Raw genomic sequence first — 23516 nt, 5'->3', positions numbered from 1 at the left:
GCCTGTTCAATCCTGGGGTTAACACAACTTTCTAGGTGATCTCTAGAACCCTCAGTCTGTCCTCTCCCAACCCGTCCAGACTTGCTTTCCTCAAACACACTGTTCTCACCACTCGCAAGCGCCCACCACGCAGCCCGGCTGAACTTGGGGCTTGTCACAGGTGCGGCTCACTGCCGACTGGCCCTGGAGTCCCTGCTTAGAGGGCCCTCCTCTCTGCCCTGGACAACCAGTCTGCACACCCGAGAACCGATTCCCATCCTTCCTCCCTCAAAAAGCCATCTCAGGGGAGCAATGAGGCTAAACCGATTGGGCTCCCATCTGCCACAGGGGCAGCCCCAGGTTCGCTTCCCAGGGCCTCCTTGTGAAGGCAGGCTGGCCCGCGCCTGCGGAGAGCTGATGCAGCAATATGACACAACAAAGGGAGACAAGCAGACACAGAAGAACGCGCAGCAAATGGACACAGAGCAGACAGCAAGCAAGAGGCGGGGGGCGGGGGGAATAAATAAAAAACTAATCTTAAAAAAAGCCATCTCAGGGGAGCGATATGGCTCAAGTTACTGAGCACCTGCTTCCCAAACGTGGGAAGATTCAGTTCCAGTGCGTCCTAAAAGCAAAAAATAAAAAAAATGCAAGCAAGCAAACAAACAAAAAGCAACTCAGGGAAGCCTATATGGCTCAATGATTGAGTGACAACTTCCTACAAAAGAGGTCCCGGTTCAATCCCCAGCCCCAGTGCCTCTGAATGGATGACTGAATGAAGCAAGCCATCTCAGCTCTTGCCACCAACCCAACCTGCTCTCTTAACACTCCATTTAAAATCTGGATCACTATTCTCTTCTCTTGTATATATAATATGATGTTCATTTTGCTTTCTAAACTAGATCACAAATTCAAGAGCACAGAGACCATGTTCTATTTTCCCCAAACCAATCTCAAAAGCAAATTCCTAGGCCTCACGCTAAACATAGAAATCAGAAATAAGCCGGGGGGGGGGGGGGGGGGGATGACGACGATGACGACGATGACATGGACAATGAGATGAACCAGGGTTAAAATATTCCAAGTGATTCTTACCAACACTGAAGCTTGAGAAGACCTCTACATACCACCTTTCCAGGATAATCTTATCAACAAATGCTTATTTTTTTTTGCCAAGACTATATAGCCAAAGTTGTTGCTTAGAGTTCATGAAAAAAAGCTAGGAAATACTTCACATTTCTCAGTTAAAAGGACAGCCACTGCCAAAAGGAGGAATCATCCTTCAGGAACCCCAGGGCTATCAATTGACTTTGGCAAATTCCAGTGGTGGTGGGCTTGGGGTCGAGTAGGATCATAGCATCTCTTATTCGGGCAACAAGATGATTCTACTTTAGTGTTCAATGTTAATAGTTTTTATCTTCTTATAAAGTTTCTTACCAAAGACAGCTTAAAACCTCCCCAGTTTTCCATAAACTGAGAAGTTATTTCTCAATTTCCCCTAATATTTAGTTTACTATTTTGCATTTTCAGAAGCAATCCTCCATCTTCAACTTATAAATAAATGAAAACCAAACCACACAGTTGGAAATCAAGTTTTGTTTTTATATGAACAGAAGTAGACCATCTAGAAATATTTCAGTTTATTTAAATTGTTAAGTAGAATATGAAACCGAATTTGTAACTAGTACCAGAGAACGGACTTAACTGTTTGGTGTTTAATGAGAACAGCTTCTACACAGGATCCCAAGAGACGTACAGAAAAGGGGCAAAGCCCTAATATTAAGCAAATAAAACTCATGTTTCCAACAGATGATACAAAAATTTATACTCCATTTCCCTTTGTTTATATTTAGAAAGTGCAGATTTAACAAAAGGTAGCCATATCCCTTCTATGTACAGTGCCGATTATATTATGCAAACAAAACTGTCAGTCTGGTACCCCAAATCCCAGTGTTTAGCTCTCAAACCTTAAGTCACTGCATTTAATAAGGATTACGGAGAGTTGAAAACAAAAAAACTACTGCCACAATCCAGAGAAAGGGAAAACAACAAATTCATTGAAGTTAATCTAACAACAGTAGATTTAACCTTAAACTTTTTCAACTTAGTATTATTTTAGTGGAAAATTAGGAATTATTTGGCAATGCTGCTTTTTTACTAGTAGTAAACAATGATAAAGTCAAGTGAGGCAAAAACCTAAGAACGACAACCAGTGAGGCATATAAAATTGTTTTTAGGGCATTATCTGAAAGGTTCGTGGATTTTCAGAGCAGATATGTCCCTATGTTGTTTATGTGAGCCAAGAGGACATTAAAATGCTATCCACAACACAGAAGGTCTTTTCAATGGAAGCTGCTGTCCTAAACTCAGCCTCTGCTAGAAATGAATCATGCTATTCACAATTATTTCAACAAAGGTATCATCTTAGGATGCTAGCAGCATAGAGAACTTAACTTACCCTATCCTAATGATAGGCAATGAAGCAAAACAAGAAAACGAAGCAAAAAAGGGGCAGGGTTAGAGATAGCTAGAAATCTTATCTTTATATGGAAACAGCTTTTGTTGTCCTTTTTCCAACAAATCCATGGTAATATATGTTTCCCAAAAGCATGTGAAGATAGGACTTAAAATTAATAATATTCTAAAGTATTTCTAAATCTTAAGGCAAAGAAAACTTAACACTGAAAAAGTCTTCTTCAGAGGCCAAATCTTAACACATTTGGCAAACATTAGTAATTCCACTCCTCCTTCCTGCCTTAAAAAAAAATTAAAAAACCTTTTTTGGGCTACCAAACTGCTAGAGGAGTTGCCAAAAGAGACTACTCAAATTTAGGTTAAGAGATTTATTCTAGGAAAATGAATAGGATACTCGCTTAATTAGAAAGACAAACCACAACACCCTCCAAACACTAGTGCATGCAATTAACTCTTCCATTTCATAAACTCAATGGATAGACAGTAGGGGGACCAAGATGGAAGAAGAGGAACATAGAAGGAAAACAGCAAATGAGGAGACAGGAGACAGAAGTTTTAGGCAAAAGAGCAAACGAGTGGAAGACACCAATTTAACTGACATCTGTAGGCAGTTAGAATTATCTTTCAATTTACTTAGCAAGTTAAACCAGTGCTTTGTGTTAAATTTGACAAACCTATTTGGTTGCCCCTTTCATTTTTAAATAACTCATACCGTGGGATGGTGGGGGGAGGGAGAAGCAAATAAAGCAGCATGCAGGAAGAAGGGAAGCAAGGAAAAAGTGGCCAAGGAGAAGAAACGGTGGCAAGAACAGTTTCAAATATCAAGGCTACTTAAAATGAGACTCAGCAAACCAAAGTTACCATTTCTGCATAACCCTTTGTCCTCAGTTAACTACTTTGAAAATTATAGCCAAGCAAATCACAAACATTGTAAGTTTATGTTGGGATGATATGTCTCCTGCACATGCTTCCACCGAAACAAAAAAGGTAAAAACCAAAGAAGTTCCTTTCCACATAAGGCACAGGACAAAAGTAACCCCATTTACATATTCAAGGTGAAAATGAGTGTTTCCCTGGCTTTTTTGTTTCTTTTGCTATCGCATGTCTATAGATTATAGGGACTCAAGCACATTATCCATGACAGAAAATTCCACTGTTGTACAAAATAAAATTGTTAATTCTAACTTTTATTCTTATACAATTTGCAGAATAGAGTTGAAATGATTGCTATAGGTTTTAATGTTGATAAGAAGAACTGGACTATAATACAACTGAAATAGAGGTGAGCTGAGCAAGTACATTTAAAAATGGAAGTCACAGACATGATTTTTCTATACATTTTTTTGTTTGAAGAAAATATAAAGTCAGCAAGCAGTCACAGATGAAAGAACAAATAAGGTGGATTTAAGGTGAGGAATAAAAATATCTGTTTAGGGTTAAAAATGGATAGAGTGGTTTATTTTGCAGCAAGAAGAGAAAACCGGGTGGTGGATGGCAATTGCTGGAACAGGAGGACGCTCAGCAACATTTGCTCTTCCAGCCCGTCACGCCTCCTCCACTGCTGATATCTACATTTTCACTGTTGGGCTCTTTTACCGGGGTCTGGAACAAACACAAGGAAAGGAACCCGTGAAAAAGTGTTGCCATGGTTAAATCAAGATCCAAAAGAATTTCTCATAAAGGTCAATTTATGTAACAATGTAATTACAGTCACACAAGATATGTTTTTGACCCAACCAAAGTCAAGATCTGAAAGCTTCACTTTTTTGTGTGTGGGGATTGAACCCAGGGTATCGCATGTGGGAAGCCGACACTCAACCACTGAGTCACATAGGTGACACAGCTCCCCTGAGTGGTTTTTTTGTTTGTTTTGCTTATTGTTGTTGTTTACTTTAGAAGGCACCAGGGACGAAACCCCAGACCTCCCAAGTGGGAAGGAAGCGCTCAACTGCTTGAGCCACATCCACTCCCCTGAAAGCCTCAATTTTATCTTCATTTCACCTGTTTTCTCCAAGCTATGAAGTGTCTAGAGGTCTCCTGGCATCCTGTCAGAGCTTCTGAAATCTTCCCTATCCTAACTCTTACAAAGTTGTATGTCATATTAAAAATGGATATGAAAATAGAAAAATATTAATAGAAAAATATTAAGGGGATATACACTGAAAGGCTAACAATAGTAACCCTTAAGTGGTAGATTTGTGGGTGATTTTAATTTTTCTTCTTTGTATTATCCTATACCTTCCTAACATTCCTTTTAAAATGAGAACATACCACTTTAAATGGGCAGCCCCACAGTGTATTTTTTCTGTAGTGATGACTTACATACAGTAAAGTGCACAGATATTAGGTGTACGGCTGGCTGGATTTTTAGTGTAGAGCGTGAAACCACCAGCTCAAGACATGGAACATTATCAACACTCTGCAAGGCTCCCTCGTGCGCCTTTCCCGTCAGCACCACTCTCCCAAAGGTAACCAATATTCTGATTTCTATAACCATAGGTCAGTTTTTTCTGTTCTTGATCTTCATATACATGGAACTGTATTTTATGTAGCCTTTTTTCTGTCTGACTTCTTTTACTCAGTATCAGTCTGATTCATTCATGCTGTCCTGTGTAATAGCAATTCATTCATGAATGGAATTTCAAAAGCTAGAAAATAATTGGAAACATACTCTCTCACAGAAATACAAAGTTAGGGTCTTGTATAGCCCAAGGGGGTAGATTTAAATATTTTTAAAGCTCAGGCAGCCCAAGAGAAGCCTGCTTTACTAATAATGAGGTCCAATTTCTAGTTGCCCTTGAAGCTCACCTACCTACTCTCATTTGTCTTAAGGGATTTTTCTCTGATATTTTAGAACTGAAAAGTCATGCATTAAAAAAGTCCTTGTAGGCTTTCCTGACCAAGTGACTTTGCTACATAATAAAGATCTCTGAGGAAAAATATACAGAAGAACAGAAGAAGGAGGCACACAGCTCAACATCTAGCCCACAGCAGGAAAATATTTTGGTCGCAGAGGAAATTCATGCTGGGAATTTCCAGGTATGGGTCAGTTGTTAAAGACACTCGGTACTTTTAACTAGGGAGCTGCCTACGTTTATTCATTTAGCACCTCACTCAGAGTCTACCTTTTACAATTTAACTGAAATCTTTGAAACAGTCTCTCCAAAAAACGGTAAATATAGCTTATAGTGCAAAACATTTCAGAGTCAAAGTATTAATAAAGTTTAATAAGAAAAAGGACAATAATCAAATAGAAAAAACAGGCAAAGGGATAAACAAAAAACTTTACAGAAAAGGAAATGTGAGATTCTTAAACATATAAAAAGATGCTCAGCTTTACTTAGAAGAAATTAAATCTAGTTTTGTTTTTTTTAAACAGACTGGCAGACCTGAAAGTTTTTGTAATCTACTGTGTTGACCAGGATTTGTGCAGACACTCATTCTCATACCCTGTGCTAGTGGTAGTATAAATTGGTACAGCCAGCATGACAGAATTTGGCAGCATCTATCGAAATTATAAATGTACATAAATGCTTTTTGGCCATTTTTGGAGATCTTTCCCTCAAATACACTTGAACATGTACAAATCACCTCAATGTCCCTCACTGGAAGACTTGTTCAATTTTGATAAATTTATTCAAGGAAGAGCAGGCAATTACTTACAAAGTGACATTACTTTATTTGTATTAAGTGAAAAAGGCAAGGTGCCAGTTTGGGTATGTTTGTTGTTTACCTTATCTGTAAATGGGGGGTGGAAGGAGATATGGTCATGTTAACACATATTAATAACTAAGAAATAACAACACTGGTTATCTATGGTAAAGGAATGAGGAGACAGCAATTGAGGGCACTGAAGGAATGAGGTGGGAGACTTCTCTGTACTTTTACTCTTTTTTATTTTACATGTTAGAATCATATGAGAATCAATTACCTATTCAAATAATTAAGAAATATTTATATTGTTTTCATTCTAAAGTGAAATTTTCTTGTATAAAAGCAGGTGAGAAAGTACTGTGTAAGAGATTGCTAATTAGGAATCAATCTATTTCACATCTTGTGACGTAAAAAGGCTTGTTAATGTTTTAACCCATAACTATCATATCACAAAAATGTGTGCACACACGTGCATGCATAAATATGAAAAAAAAAAAACCTACATGGATACTACACTAGACAAAAAAATCTTTATTTAAATTCGTGTATCCATAACTGTAACCTTTAAAATATAATAAGGAAGATCTATCATACTGAAACACAGATTATATGTGATGATGTATAGAACCATTCAAAATAATGCCAAGACTGGTGAAGAGATCAAGGGACAAAGTGTAAGCAGAAAGAAATCAAGAAACTATGAGGAGATTATTAAAAAGCATGGATGAAAGAAGAGAGAGAGAGAGAAAGAAAGAAAAGTAAGTTATACAGACACAAGGGTAAGTTTTGTCATGGTGTTCACCTGGACTGTGTTGTATTAGAGTAATTTTTCACCTTGGCCCACAATCTCTGAAAAGACAACCATCTTCCACCAATAAAAAGAGCATATTTTCTATTACTTTTGTTCTCTTTATTAAAAAAAAGAATTTTTTTCTAAGGCAACTATTATTTTTCTATTCTTGTTTTTATTTTTATTCCTCAAAGGAGTATTTTAAAATAAAAAAATATTTTCTCAAGGAATTCTAATGGGGTTTGTCCATTTCAGAAAGAATGCTTTAAAATTTATAACATGAAAAATTATGTTAAAATTTCAAAATAAAACTGAAAAAGTACAAGCATCAGTGAGTGATTCTGTCCTGTGTTCCCTCCCTGAACCACTCCCTTGGAGCGCTCCCTACTTAACAGTCTGGTATACACCCCTCCATGTTTATTTGCTAAACATAACCGCGCACGCATGTACATGTATACTTAGCATCATATTATTATTATTCAGGTCATATTATACATTATAAGTTGCTTTTTTTTTCACTCAACAGATTATAGATATCTTTTATATTTATTTAATTGTTCAAAGCCTCTCTCATTCTCTGAAATTAAATGCCATTTTTTATCTCACTGGATTCTCAAGGATTCTCAAGGAAAACTTCACCTCCTGAAGCCTAATTTCTAAAACATGATATGCAGGATGTTGGCACTTGGAAGGGCACAACTTTTGATTCACAATCACATTGAATAGCAATAACTGAGGGCTGTTTTCCTAGTTTGAACATTCAATTGTAATTAACAGGTATCTACATTTCACTCAAAAAAAAATTAAGCGACTTGGTTTCAATTTTATTTAGTATGCACAGAACATTTTATTTACTTCAATGTAAATATCTAACTTAATTTCTTATAAATGCTCAGAAACTTTACTGGATTTATGTTTAATATACCACTTATACTACAAGGGCTTAGTTTTTAAAAAATATTGCTATTTCAAATATAAAGTTTACCTTAACCAGCATTATTCTCCTATATGATGTTCCCTTTCCTTTGGGATTTGTCAGATTTTCTCTTATTTGAATTTAATATACACAATAGAATGAACAGAGAATTCAGGATGTATTACCAGATCTATGCATTGTATCTAGCCATTTTGAGGGGAAATATGAAAATCAGACTTCCCAATTTTGTTACATGTTATTTGTAGAGGCAAGCTTGGGGATTTACAAATCTTAAACACAGAAAGAAGCCTGAGGTAAAATTAGTTCCACAAGATCCCATTTTCAACATATTTTTGTTTTCTTAACTTCACAGGCTGAAATAATGGCTAAAAATGAAATTTTGGGATGTGTTTATTCCATTTATTTAGTATATAATATATAGCTCATTTTCTGGCATGGCTGAGAATGAACTGTACAGAAAAATAGTGATTCTGTAGTAATAATTACATAACACATTCACTTCCCTATCTTAAATTTCCTTCTTAAGTCATCTGTGACAAAGCAAAGGACCAGTAATCACCTTAAGTGAAAACTGAGTGGGGAAATAAAAAGGAGAGCCACAACCCCTCACACAAGATAAAAAGTGTGAAAGCGAAGTATGAAATGGTGGGTGCTAAAATGAGGGGAGGAGCACAGAGTACTTACTAGCACCAACACCTAGACCTTGCAGCTGTCTGGACGGCTCCTCATTCCCCCTAGTTCCTTACTTTACTTTGGAGCATTAGATATTGGTAATGGCTTATAAACCTTTAGGAAAATACCATCCAAACCCAGATTTTGTAAGTAAACCCAATACTTTAGAAGTGACCAGAGGTTCAATTGAGCCACTGAGGCAATTTACCAGTAAGTAAAACTAGGCACTTACCTTTCGAAGGATATCTTCAGCTAATGTGAGGAACGCCTTTTCGATATTTATATTTGCTTTTGCACTAGTCTCAAAAAATCTAATACCATGCTCCCTTGCAATCTAGAATAAAAGCAAAATATCATAAAATTATCAAGTATGGGTTGCCAACTGATGACTTTAGCATCTGAGGGAAAAATGATTAATCTAAAGGCAGCGGTCTTGATTAGATTATATAAAACAAATAGATTATTTCAGTGGGTCAAGATAATAGGATTCTTTCCAAAAAGTGATCAAAACAATCCTCTTCCCACCTCAAGAGTTTATTTCAGATATTCTAAATCAGATATTTTACTCTGAGACAAACTTAGAAGAAGCACAAAGTGACTTTAGCAATATCTAATTTCTGCTTTGACACATGTTCCTGGCTGTCAAGCTTTGGAACCATACTACCTGAAATAACCCTTTCAAGTACAAAGTTAAGGGGAAGAGGAGAAGGGAGAATGAATTACTGATTTGTATTTTTTATACCTTTGTAGTTTAAAGGAGGCTAAAAATACTACTGTCACAAGTTTTATTCTCTCATACCTGTTAGGCACTGAAAAATTCACTCAAATAATAAACTGTTGGTTCCAACAGCACTAAAAAAGTATGAAAATAGCTCAGTGCACTCTGTCACCACCAGTGTAAAAACAATTGAGGGAAGCAGACTTGGCCCGGTGGATAGGGCGTCAGTCTACCACATGGGAGGTCCACGGTTCAAACCCCAGGCCTCCCTGACCCGTGTGGAGCTGGCCCATGTGCAGTGCTGATGTGCGCAAGGAGTGCCCTGCCACGCAGGGGTGCCCCGTGTAGGGGACCCCACGAGCAAGAAGCGTGTCCCATAAGGACAGCCGCCCAGCATGAAAGAAAGTGCAGCCTGCCCAAGAATGGCGCCGCACACACAGACAGCTGACACAGCAAGATGACACAACAAAAAAAAAAGAAACACAGATTCCCAGTGCCGCTGATAAGGACAGAACCGGTCACAGAAGAACACACAGTGAATGCACACAGAGAGCAGACAACTGGGAGGGAATAAAAATAAACCTTTAAAAAAAAAACAATTGAAAGCAATAGCCTCTTTAAACAAAGGACAGCATATCAGTTTCCTTTGGAACTTTTTACCTGTTCTCCTTTTCCTTTAGGCACAACTCTTTTATCGTCCATATCACACTTGTTTCCTAGTAACATTCTTTCCACATCTTCATTAGCATGCTACAAAAGAATAAAATTTTAATTTTACATATTACCATTAATTATGGCTTAATAATCGCTAAAACTAACTTTATTTTTCAATTTCGTTGTCATTTCTATAGTCAAAAGTTTTAATGCAGCCACCCTGAAACCACCCCATGCTAAGTCTATACAAATTCTTACACTGTCTAGAAAAAATAACACAATTACTAAGCCATATTTCTATCAAATATAATTTTACTCCTATAGGAAGCGGTCTAGTTTTTAGATATTTTATCACCAAAAGAGAGGATACAGGCAAAAGATATGAAACTGGAATCTCTTGTACATAATCTAGATTCAAGCAAAATCATGATTTTAGAAAATCTGTATTACCCTAGAGAAGAATTAAAAATCGCCCCCCTCACCTACTTTTTAAAAGAAGGTACCGGGGATTGAACCTGGGGCCTCGTATATGGGAAGCCAGCACTAAACCAGTGAGCTACACCCGCTCCCCTCACAGAGCCCTTAAAGTTGCAAGCTTGTGCCAGTCGCAAGCTTGGGCACAAGGAGCTCTCACACAGAAAAAAATCTGTTTAAACAAACAAACAAACAAATAGTTGCAGTTAAGTTATTCCAGCAGATCTAGGGAAGTCATAAAATGTGTTCTCGATGTAAAAAAATAATAATAATAAAGTTTGAGGGGCAAAAAAAAGGTGGGGGTAGGGATACTTTTTATGTAGAAGGAGATACTCTTAGAATCACAAACTTAAGAAAGAAAAGAAATTATTCAAAGCACTAAAAAGAAAATCTTCTCCTATTTAGGGGGTCAACGTTCTTACCTGAATTTAGTACCTCCTAAATTATGTTACTAAAAAGCAAAGGCGACTTGGCAAATACTCAGTATGAATCAGTAGTACACCAGGAGCTCCTCCTAATACTCCGCAATCTGCTGAAGAGCATGTCAGAGGCTTCAAGAACTCCCAGCAACTAGCTACAAAACTCTGTTGGCTATGTAAGTACATTTCTCTGGTAAGCTTCTTAATTCTCAAGGGATCCATGACCCCAAAAAAGGTACAGGCATCACTGCCCAGAGAGGTTCCCAGCCACTAACTGGACAATTTTCACAGTCATCTGAAATAATCTGCCAATACCCTGATCATTATCAGACACTGCAAGGTGCTAAGATGAGCCTCCATGATAGACAGTTCAGAGGAAAACTCATGTAAGTCCTTAGGCTTTGAAGGCCAATATTCCCTAACCAGGATTACTTATAAATTAAGGGGTTAAGTGGGCCAATGGAAAGAGACCAATAAATAAACGATCAATATAGTAAAAAAAGGGGTAAAATTATCTTAGACGTAAATTTGTGTCAAGGATTCTGAGGCCAGTGAAAAACAATTCATAAAGCTTTAGCAATTTAACTACAATTTACAACTCCCCCAACCCCATACCCCCCAAATCCATACCCACATAAAGTATTATTCACTAACATGAGGGAGTGGGCTCTAATACAGATTTCATAGTAAGCCTGAAGAAATAAGACCGAAGCACCCTGTCCTCCTGAAATCCTGCTTCAATGTCATCTTGGGAGCAGCACCACATAACTCGGTGGTAGTAACATCCTGTTGACAGAGTTTCCTTTGGGCCTGGGCACAAATGAACTTGACTAGACTGCCCCAGTCTCGCTGGACCATCCCCAAACTAAACCTTGGCTTCCTGTTAGGCTTAGGACCCTCTTATCAAAAGGGGACAGGGAAAGCTGTGATGACAGCAGATCGCACTGTCATTACAAATTTTAGCATTGATCAGGAAGGCGTTTTTCCATCTCAAATGTTCCTTTCTCGTTAGTATTAGCATGCACCTTTTTCCTTTGATGGGAAACTTGGAACCGCATTTGGATTGGCTGAAGGCAGATTATCACATATTTATTAATTTCCATTAGGAAAGTTAAAAGCTCTATTGCATTAATGATGTAGAGGAGGTGTGTACCTCTTAGTATGACTTACAGCCAAGAAAAAGGGTATTCCGCTTCCTAAAATGTGTTATAACATTACGAGGTCTTTAAAAAAAAATTATTTATTCCCCACTACCCCATTTTTGCACTTGCTATCTGCTCTGTGTCCATTCATTGTGTGTTCTTCTGTGTTTGCTTTAGGTGGCATCAGGAACGGATCCTGGGACTTTCCAGAATGGGAGAGAGGCAGTCAATCTCTTGTGCCACCTCAGCTCCTGGTCTGCTACATCTCTTATTGTCTTTCCTCTGTCTCTTTTTGTTGCATCATCTTGCCGTGCCAGCTCTCTGTGTGGCTCAGCACTGCATGTGGACCAGCCTGCCTTCACCAGGAGGCTCCAGGAATTGAACCCTGGACCTCCTATATGGTATATGGGAGCCCAATCACTTGAGTCACATTGGCTTCCCATTGTGAGGTCTTACTACAATTCTTCGCTATATCTCATGACTATTGAGAAATGCTTTTCAGAGTTACATTTTAGTAACACAGGGACTTTATACCTAAACTGGACTTCTTAATTATGTAAACCCCATCTATTCTTAAAAGGCTAAGTCTCAGACACAGAAACAATAGACTATTATACATCAAGCGACACATTTCTGTGTTCATTGAGCAATAACACATTTCTATTAATCTAGGAAATCTTCTGAGTTAATATTTTCTTGGCTTTAGATTTTTTCCCCCTAATCACTGTTCCTTTTACACAGTGCTAAAGTGATACTAATACTTAGCAAAAAAGCTAAGCTAAGAAAAGCACAGACCAAAAACAGCTGGAATATACGTCTCCGAATAACACATGCAAAAACTAAAAAAAAAAAGCCAAAACAGCATTAAACAAATCTTTACAGACAATAAATACCAAAAAAGATAAGGTAAAAGTAGGCTTCACTGCTGAAATAGGGGACCACTAAAATAGCTTTCAAAATACAGACAACTTCTCACGTTTTCTCAGGCCAACATGCATGTTAGAGACTCAACCTGTACTTCCAATCACACTAGGCAAAAACAAAGAGAGAGCTAGTCAGCCACACCAAACACTCATGCTCAAGAGCACACCCATCTCTATCCATACAAAACTACACATCCAGTGTGTCACTAACTTAAAAACTGGCTAATATCCCAAAGTACTATATAGAAAGATGCGTTTAGAGCAGGGTTTCTCAGCTTCAGCGCTAATGGCATTCTGGGCTAGATAATTCTGTGAATGGAGGTGGGGGTGGGGGGAGGGGGGAGGGATGTTGTCCTGTGGATTGTAGGATGTTTAGCAGCATCTCTCCTGACTTCCAGCCACTAGATGTCGATAGCATCCCCCTTGTTCCCAGTCCTAACAACCAAAAATATCTTCAAACATTGCCAAATGTCCCCTGGGGAATAAAATCAACCCCTGCTGAGAACCACTGCTTTAGTGCCCACCACTAAGTCAAATTAGAGGCTCCACATAACTCAAAAGGATGTTTAAGTTTCAATAATTAACCATGAAACAATTCAGAAGCCAAGGCACATTTCACAAACGTAAGCTTCAAAGTTGTTACGATGAACAAACACTAACAAGAGAACCTGTCAAACAACAAAAGTCCCCAAATTATAAAAACTGGTGCCAAAAGAACAACTTATAGGTTTAGAAAAAGAAGCTGAGCCGTGGATAAGATCTTTGGGCCAAAGCACCTTTCCCTAAATATCTTTTCAGCCAAGGTAGTTGTGTTCCCTGGACACCAAAAGTAATTTTATATTTGCTTTGCCTTAAATTTGAAGCCGTCTTTCTCTTTCTACCAACCCCATCCTTATCTGGATAGTTCCTACTCATCTCTTCAAGTCTCAGCTTTAATGTCATTCTTTTTTTTTTTTTTTTTTTAAAGATTTATTTATTTTATTTAATTTGCCCCCCTCCCCTGGTTGTCTGTTCTTGGTGTCTATTTGCTGCGTCTTGTTTCTTTGTCCGCTTCTGTTGTCGTCAGCGGCACGGGAAGTGTGGGCGGCGCCATTCCTGGGCAGGCTGCTCTTTCTTTTCACGCTGGGCGGCTTTCCTCACTGGCACACTCCTTGCGCGTGGGGCTCCCCCACGCGGGGGACACCCTTGCGTGGCACGGCACTCCTTGCGCGCATCAGCACTGCGCATGGCCAGCTCCACACGGGTCAAGGAGGCCCGGGGTTTGAACCGCGGACCTCCCATATGGTAGACGGACGCCCTAACCACTGGGCCAAAGTCCGTTTCCCTAATGTCATTCTTCTCACCTTCCAGATTATAAGTACTTTAAAACAAACAAAACACATTAACAAAGTGTTTTCTACTTCCTAATCTTTAACATCTGGTACGGGATCATTTATCTTGTTCATGCTGTACCCCTAACTCTCTGAATGAGCCCAATATAAAGTAGGAGCTCCAGAAATTTTGGTTGACTGGTGTGTTTTTTTAAGAAACGCATTCCATGGTTCAAGCCTTATAGAAACCAGTTTTATGCACACGTACAAGAAGATTATTTAGTTCTACGTTCTCAAGTGTTTTTCTGTATCATTTTATAATTCATATAATCTGAGCAGCATGGGACTGCTTGGGGGTGATTGTTCTGCCCATGCCCCCCCCCACACACAAATGTTGGCTATAAAAAATGATAGTATGAATCTTCAGGGCTTTTAATAAAACTGAGTTCTTTCAACTACCTCTCAGTGAAATAGCCATGAGTGAATGGCTTATTACTGAGCTAGCTCTATGGCTCCTAAAACATTTTACTATTCATATCTGTTAAAAGCACAATTAGATGAATTTTTAGCAGCACTGGTTTGTCTTTTCTAAGTTGCAGACTTTTTTTTCCCCCAAAGAAAATCGTACTTTGAACTCTAATACATACAAGAAACAAAAGGAGGTAGCTGCTTAAAAAGGAAGTGGGAGAAGCCAAAGTATGCCTGTCCAGACGTTCCACCTCACTCCTCATCACCAAGGAGAGCTTTGTAGCACCTTAAGAAACCCTAAACTGCTGTCCTTGAAGAAAATCTTCCCAGGGCAGTGCTCTTCAAAATTTACCGTACAGGCGGTGGACTTGGCCCAGTGGTTAGGGCGTCCGTCTACCACATGGGAGGTCCGCGGTTCAAACCCCGGGCCTCCTTGACCCGTGTGGAGCTGGCCCATGCGCAGTGCTGATGCGCGCAGGAGTGCCCTGCCACGCAGGGGTGTCCCCCGCGTAGGGGAGCCCCACGTGCAAGGAGTACGCCCCGTAAGGACAGCCACACAGCACGAACGAAAGTGCAGCCTGCCCAGGAATGGTGCCGCACACACAAAGAGCTGACACAACAAAAAGAAACACAGATTCCCATGCCGCTGACAACAACAACAGAAGTGGACAAAGATGACTTAGCAAATGGACACAGAGAACAGACAACCGGGGTGGAGGGGGAAGGGGAGAGAAATAAATAAATAAACCTTTTAAAAAATGTTACTGTACATACTAATCACCTAGAGATCTTGTCAAAGGCATATTCTTATTCAGGAAGTTTGGGATGGGGTCCCAAATTCTTATTACTGGGAAAACGGACTTTGGCCCAGTGGTTAGGGCGTCCGTCTACCATATGGGAGGTCCGCGGTTCAAACCCCGGGCCTCCTTGACCCGTGTGGAGCTGGCCTATGTGCAGTGCTGATGCGTGCAAGGAGTGCCGTGCCACGCAAGGGCGTCCCCCGCGTGGGGGAGCCCCACGCGCAAGGAGTGCGCCCGTGAGGAAAGCCGCCCAGCGTGAAAAGAAAGAGCAGCCTGCCCAGGAATGGCGCCGCCCACACTTCCCGTGCCGCTGACGACAACAGAAGCGGACAAAGAAACAAGACGCAGCAAACAGACACCAAGAACAGACAACCAGGGGAGGGGGGGGGAATTAAATAAATAAATAAATCTTAAAAACAAACAAACAAACAAACAAACAAACAAATTCTTATTACTAACAAACTCCCAGGAGATGCTGCTGGGTCCACCAATTTCTTTGGGAAGCAAGGACATAGGGCACCAAGTTTCACTGAAAGAACACCTTTACTTACATTTGACCCTTTGTTCTAACACATACATCTGAAATATATGAAATATCCTAAAGTTAGGTGATATGATGACTTATATCATTAACATGCTTTTAAATGTTAATGCCCTCCCCCCATTTGATCATTCAACTATATAACAATTTACAATATACCCACAAACAAGCCTCCCACTCCACTGCAAATTAATTTTATGTTGATTTGGGGAGAGTGGTACACATCACTCTTACCATCCTTTGGGTATTTTACTGCACTTTTATCAGGAGGAAGTGCAAGAAGTAAAACTGTTTAACTTGAAAAGCCTTTAACAAGTTAAGTTGTGAAAACATCTTAAGCTTTTTGGGTTGGAAATCAACCTGATCCGCAATGAAGCCATCACAGGTGAATCAAGATCCCAACATAATGAAAATGCCAAAATCATTTCAACCCTATGAGCACTAGACTGTGGTGGAATTATACTCATTATTGACCTGTAAGGAAGACAAACATTATTTCTTCATAAATTAAGAAGAAATTAAGGTATAAAGCAACGGTTCTCAAACCTTAGTGTGTATCAGAATCACGAGGATAGTTTCTTGAAACACAGATCGCCAGGCCCCTTCAAAGAAGACTGGGGTAGGACCTGATAATTTGCATTTCTCATAAATTTCCAGATGATGCTACTACTGATTTCTTCCAAAAGTGGTGGTTTAAAACAGTATCTCAAGAAGCTTATTGTGCAAAACACTGATTCCAAGAGTTGCTCCTTGATAAATAGTTTCATGGTGAAACATGTCAGCAAGTTTGATAAAAGCTACCTACCATAATTCCCTCTTGTATATTAGAACATGTAAAAGGCTCAGAAGTCCCACAAAGACAGACCTATTGAACTTATTTGTCCACAAAATCCTTTATGCCAAGTGGTACCCACTAGAGCACACTTTAGAAAACACAGAATTAAGACATTAAAAATGTATTTGATGTAAAAGACTCACCACTAAGTTATGTGTAAGAGGGCAACATAATCAGGAGGCTTATGCTTAATTTATATAGGCATTCTAGACCAGTCTCAAGTAGGCCTAAAACTAAAGAAGTCAATAATGCATGGCTGCCCCTTCCCCTCCACCCCCCCCCTTTTTAAGATGAGGTGCTTTGCAGATTGAGATTTTGAGGGGCTGCCGAGAGACAGATATTTAAAGTGTCAACAAATTCTAATGAGTAGATGATAGTACCAAAGACTACAAAGAGGTAGCCCCTCCTTCTCTACCAATGCTTTTCATGGGGCCTCCCTTGCCATGTCTATAGACTCCTACAACAGATGGGGTGAAACACATTTTGCATATGTATAAAATTCTCAAGACATAATCGGAGTTCCAAAGTCATTTTATACATTCTACCACAGTATATATTTTTTCCTATCACAGTATTTTATACACCACTAAGTGGTGGAAAAGTTGTTTTTAAAAATTCACTTATTCATTGAGAGGGCGGGAGGAGGAGAGGGAGGGGAGGAGGGGGGGAGGGGAAGTGGGAGGGGGAGAGGGAGATTAAGCAAGGTCACGCTCCTAAAAAGCAGCAAGACTAGGAATTCTAACTTAGCTATTGTCACTTCTCACCTCTCTAAATTATTCCATAGCACAGCAAACTTGTACTTGTCTCCTTTTGCAAAAAAAAAAAAAAAGTAAAACAAGGCATTAATTTGTTTTTTCTTAAACAACAGCTTTATTGAGGTACAATTCGCAATGCCATAAAATTCACCCTTTAAAAACAATTTAGTGGTTTTTCACATACTCACAAGTCTGGACAACCATTACCACTACCTAATTTCAGAATGTTTTTTATCATTCCCCCAAAATTCCCCCTTTCTCCCCACCTCCGGCCCTAGACAGCCACTAATTTTCCATCTCTAGGGACTGGCCTACTCTGAAAACTTCATAAAAACGGAATCATACATTATGTGATCTTTTGCATCGGGCTTATTTCTTTCATGTTTTCAAGGTTTGTCCATGCTACAGCAAGTTTTAGGGCTTATTTTTTAAATTTTTGGCTAAATAATATTCCATTATATGGATACAGCACATTTTATTTATCCATTATCAGATAGATGATGGACATATGGGTTGTTTCCACTTTTTGGCTATTATGAATAACGCTGCTATAAACAATTGTGTACAAGTTTATGTGTGGACATATATTTTTAATTCTCAGAACTGCCAAACTGTTTTCCAAAGTGGACATATTGCTTTGTAAATAAATAAAGAGAATGGGGAAAAAAAGAGCAATATATAAGGGTTTCTATTTCTCCACATTCTCAGCAACACTTGTTATTATCTGTACTTTTGATTATAACCACTCTAACTGGGTGTGAAGTAGTATCTCAACTGATTTTGATTTGAATTTACCTAATGACTAATGATGCAGAGCATATTTTCATGTGCTTATTATCTATTTGTAACTCTTTGGAGAAATGTCTATTCAGATCCTTTGCCAACTTTTTAATTGGGTTATCTTTTTATTGTCCAGTTGTAAGAGTCTTTATAAATACTATGTACATAAATCCCTTATCATATACCATGTGCAAATAACTTGTTACATCATGTGGTTTGTGTTTTCACTTTCTTGATGATGTCCTTTGAAGCACAAAAATTTTTAATATTGATGGAATTTTTTTTTCCTTTTACTGCTGTGCTTTTGATATATTTAAGTAACTACTGCCTAATCCAAGATCAAGAACATTAACCATTACATTTTTTCCTAAGACTTTTATAGCTTTAACACTGACATATATGTCTATGATCACACTGAATTTAATTTTTGTATATAGCATGAGGTAAGGATCCAAATTCCTTATTTTGTATGTGGATTACCTGCTGTCCCAGTACCATTTGTTGAAAAGACTATTCTTATCATTGAATTGTCCTGGCACCTTTGTTGAAAGCTAAGTGACCATAAATATAAGGGTTTATTCTGGACTCTCTAGTACCACACTGCCTTGATTTCTGTTTTTCAAGGTTGTTATGGCTAGTCTGAGTCCCTGTGTTGAGTTTCCATATTTATTTTACAATCATCTTGTCAATTTCTGCCCCTGACTTCCAAAAGGCAGTAGGGAGTTGACAGGAATTGCACTGAATCTGTAGATCACTTTCAGTAGTATTGCCATCTTAGCAACATTAGGGCTTCCAATACACAAACATGGGATGTCTTTCCATTTATTTAGGTCTTTAATTTCTTTCAACTACACTTTGTGGTTTCCAGTCTTGTATTTCTTTTATTAAATTTATTCTTAAGTATTTTATTCTTTTTGATGGCACTGTAAGTTGAATTTTCTTAATTTACCTTTTCAGATTGTTCACTACCAGTATACAGAAATGAAACTGATTTTTATATACTAATCTTGTTTCCTGCAAACTTGCTGAACTCACTTATTAGTTCTAATAGGATTTTTTTGTGCAGATTCCCTAGGATTTTGTATATACAAGTTCATACAAATAGAGAGAGTTTCACTTTCCAATCTGGATGCCTTAGTTTTCTTCTGGCTAAAACCTCCAGACAATCAGAGTGGCCAAAGCAGACATTCTTGTCATGTTCCTGATCTAGCAGGGTAACTTTTAAGTGGTTCACCATTAAATACAATGTTAGCTGGGGGGTTTTTGCAAATGTCTTTTTTCAGAATGAGGAATTTCCCTTCTAGTCCTTCTTTTTTTTAAGGTTTATTTATTTCATCCCCCCCCCCTCCCCTCCAAGATGGCTCCTTTGTCTGTCTGCTTGTCTTCTTTAGGAGGCACCAGGAACCAAACCCAGAACCTCCCCTGCGGGAGCAGTTGCCCAACTGCTTCAGCCACATCCGCTCCCCTCTAGTCCTATTATAAATGTTTTTTAATCATGAAAGGGTGTTGGGTTTTGTCAAATGTTTTTTCTATGGTTATTGAGATAATCATGTGGTTTTTGTCCTTTATTCAATTATGGCATTGATTAATTTCTTATGTTGGATTACTGCTGCATTCCTGGGATAAATCCCACTTGGTTATGGCATATAATCTTTTTTTTTTTTTTTAATGTTGCTGGAACAATTCAGCTTCTTTACATTCCATTAAAGTTTTAATTTCTACAACAAAGTAAAAATTAAAGCCAACCTCTTACATGTCAGAAAAACAGGATTTGCCTTTTAAATGGCTAGGTTTTCAGTATATCAGTTACTGCTGGAAACCTAAGCCAAGCTGCCTACCAAATCAAATATATAAATTGCTAAATAAACTTTTAATTACACACATTATTTGGCTGTACTATAAAATAAAGGCTATGAAAATCCAATCTAGAGCTCCCTTTCTACCCACATTTTTTCAAGATCTTTGTATCTTTGTTCATTAAATGATAAATAAAGGTTCCTACATGAATATTTATTGTAGCAATGGAAAGTAGTAATGAACCCTTAGGACTGCTACCATTGAAGTTATTATCCTTGGGTCTAATAAAGTTTAAGACTTAACCATGGGTGGCGGACTTGGCCCAGTGGTTAGGGCGTCCATCTACCACATGGGAAGTCTGCAGTTTAAACCTTGGGCCTCCTTGACCCGTGTGGAGCTGGCCCATGAGCAGTGCTGATGCGTGCAAGGAGTGCCCTACCATGCAGGGGTGTCCCCCACAGGGAGTGCGCCCCATAGGGAAAGCCGCCCAGCGGGACAGAGAGTGCAGCCTGCCTAGGAATGGTGCCGCCCACACTGAGAGCTGACACAGGATGACACAACAAAAAGAAACACAGATTCCCGTGCCGCTAACAACAATAGAAGCGGACAAAGAAGATGCAGCAAATAGACAAAGAGAACAGACAAGTGGGGTGGGGGAGAGGGGAGAGAAATAAATAAATAAATAAATCTTTAAAATAAAAAAAAAAGACTTAACCTTGATGTATCCAGCCAAAACTTGCTTTAAAGAGTAGGTTTTCCAAAGAGTACAATCAATGTTACTTCGCAGAATCACACAGTTGTACATTTAGCATTTGAATCATTATTATAGCATTTTCATTATTTCAATAATAATAATAAAAAACAGAGAAATGAACAAAAAATCCATCACTTCGCAATCTCTCTATGCTATCAAACCCACCCAGATGGGTCAAGAAAAAAAAAGAACTTGTGTTAACTTCACTCAAAGCCTAGACAGAAATAAGGCATGAAAAATAGTTGTAACAAGAGCCACTTGTGCTTCAGCACATAAAAAGACACTCTGGCATACAACTTTCTCTTACAAAAACTGACATGTTCACATGCAATAATAATTTGTTAGTATTTTTTTGTTTAAGTGTTTACTTATTAGAACACTACCTTTCTAAACGTCTAGAAGTAATAAGACATTTCTATAACTTAAAGATGAGTCTTAAACCATTGTTGAAAACTCAATCCAGTCATTCAACAAAAATGCACTGAGAAACAATCCATTTACAATTTACAGAGAGGAATTGTAAAACGACCGGTAGCTTCTATGAGGCCTTTTTATAAGATGGAGGTCAGAGTTTTTACATGATTTGCTAATTTGCTTGGATGGGTTTCAAAATAGATCTGCCCAAGTGTTAAGAAAACGGTAGGAAAAGAATTTAACATTAAGGGACACGGATGCGGCTCAAATGATTGGGCTTCCGCCTATCACATGGGAGGTCCTGTTGCCTCCTAGAGAAGACAACTTCACATGGTGGGCAGATGCGGCAAGCTGCCACAACAAGATGATGCAACAAAAGAGACACAAAGAGGAAATACAATGAGAGATATAACAAACCAGGGAGCTGAGGTGGCCCCGGTGATCTGAGTGCCTCTCTTTCACATGGGAGGTCCTGGGTTCAGTTCCCGGTGCCTCCTCAAAAGAAGACAAGAGACACAGAGAGCAGACAGGACTGCAAACAAGGTGGGGGGGTATAGATAAAATAAATCTTTAAAAAAAAAGTAACAAGTTTTAAAAAACACACATGCATTTTATCCATTTGCATATCTTCTTTGGAAAAAGTCTAATAGTACATTAAAGCCTAAAAATCAATTGGATTACATATTCTTCCCAACCAAACACACTCTGTGGGTTCTTGAAGGGTTTATACAATTTCCAGGTCTTACCTCATCTATGTTTCTAAGCCATTTGCTGATGTTTTCAAAACTTTTACCATTGGTGATGTCATATACTAGCATGATACCCATAGCTCCTCTGTAGTAGGAGGTTGTGATGGTGTGAAATCGCTCCTGGCCTGCTGTATCCCTGAAACAAACAATCAATAATTTGTATTAAGCATTTTGATAGTCCTACGTTCCACATAAAGGAAATAAAGCAATAGTAGTTTGGTAATACAGACACGATTAAAACCTACTAGATACAAATCAGAATGAGCAGTCATTTAATTTTCAAATGGTCAACAATTGTGGTTCTTCATAAATATGGGAGGAGGAAGCACCCATTTAGTCACAGGAAATTAGTGACCCACTCATACTGAGTGGAAACCTGGCAGAGAAAACAGTAGAAAGTGAGAAGTAAAACTCCTAAAAATTAATGAATGCCAGCAAGCACCATAAAAACCCTTGGAATTCAGTTTTATTTAGTGACTTAGTTCCATAATGTAAAAAAAAAAAACAAAACACAAAAAACATGGGATTTTTAGAACATTAATGACTACGATATAGACATATTTACTTTAGAATCATTTATAAAAAGTTGCCAAGATAACCTCATTTATAAATAACAAGACAACTTCTAAATAGGAATTATTTTCCATTATTCTTTAATGCTTTCAAATCAAAGTGTGAAATATATTTTGCTCCTCTAATTATCCATTCTTCTTTATATCTCCAATTTCTTCCTCTTTTATAGATACATTCTCATCAACATGCAAACATGTTTTAATATCTCCTATCTATTTACCAAAAAAAAAGAGGCAAAAAATAAACAAACAAAAAAACTCCACTCTCAACTCCATGTCTCCTCTGGCTAAATTTCATTTTTCTGTTCTCCTTCCTAACCAACTTTTTAAAAAATTTAAATCTGTATTCTAAAATAAGTATAGACTCACAGGAAGTTGCAAAAATAGTGGCCCTGTGTTCCCATCCAGGTTTCCCCAATGGTAACTTCCTACATAACTATAGTACAATAGCAAACCAGGACACTAAAACTTTACTACAACCTACAGACTTTATTTAGATTTCAACACAGTTTTACATGTGTCCATTTGGGTATGTTTACATATAATTCTCTGCAATTTTATCACATGTAACCACTACCACCACAAACAAGACAGATAACTGTTCCATTACCACAAAGGAACTTCCTTGTGTTACTCTTTGATAGTTGCACACCCTCAATCCCTCAATATCGAAACCCTTGGCCATTAATTTGCTTTCCATTTCTATAATTTTGTCATTTCCAGGATTTTATATAAATGGAATTGTGTACTTGTAGCCTTTAGGAACAGACCCTTCTCTTTTTACAGCATTATGCCCTTGAGAGCCATCCAAAATGTTGCTTGTATCCCTAATCCATTCCTTTTTATTGCTGAGGAGTATTCCATAGTATGGATATACCACACCACAGTTTTAATCATTCACCTG

The 23516-nt window shown here is 38.4% G+C and overlaps 1 protein-coding gene across 1 annotated transcript in view; it reads right to left on the bottom strand.

Moving 5' to 3' along the window:
- Positions 1-1560: 1560 nt before the first annotated feature.
- RAB10 (RAB10, member RAS oncogene family) overlaps positions 1561-23516 on the bottom strand; it is a 115846-nt gene continuing 93890 nt past the window's right edge. Inside the window, exons 3-6 of the mRNA XM_004447549.4 lie at positions 22038-22176; positions 9886-9975; positions 8740-8841; positions 1561-4056 (exon numbers count right to left, since the gene is read on the bottom strand). Coding sequence (XP_004447606.1) covers positions 3973-4056; positions 8740-8841; positions 9886-9975; positions 22038-22176 — 415 coding nt within the window. The 3' untranslated portion in view covers positions 1561-3972. The remainder of the gene's footprint in view (positions 4057-8739; positions 8842-9885; positions 9976-22037; positions 22177-23516) is intronic.

The sequence above is a fragment of the Dasypus novemcinctus genome, chromosome 25 (assembly GCF_030445035.2).
Source record: "Dasypus novemcinctus isolate mDasNov1 chromosome 25, mDasNov1.1.hap2, whole genome shotgun sequence".
Lineage (NCBI taxonomy): Eukaryota > Metazoa > Chordata > Mammalia > Cingulata > Dasypodidae > Dasypus > Dasypus novemcinctus.
Note: the sequence above shows the minus strand (reverse complement) of the source record. Positions and strands in the feature narration are given on the sequence as shown.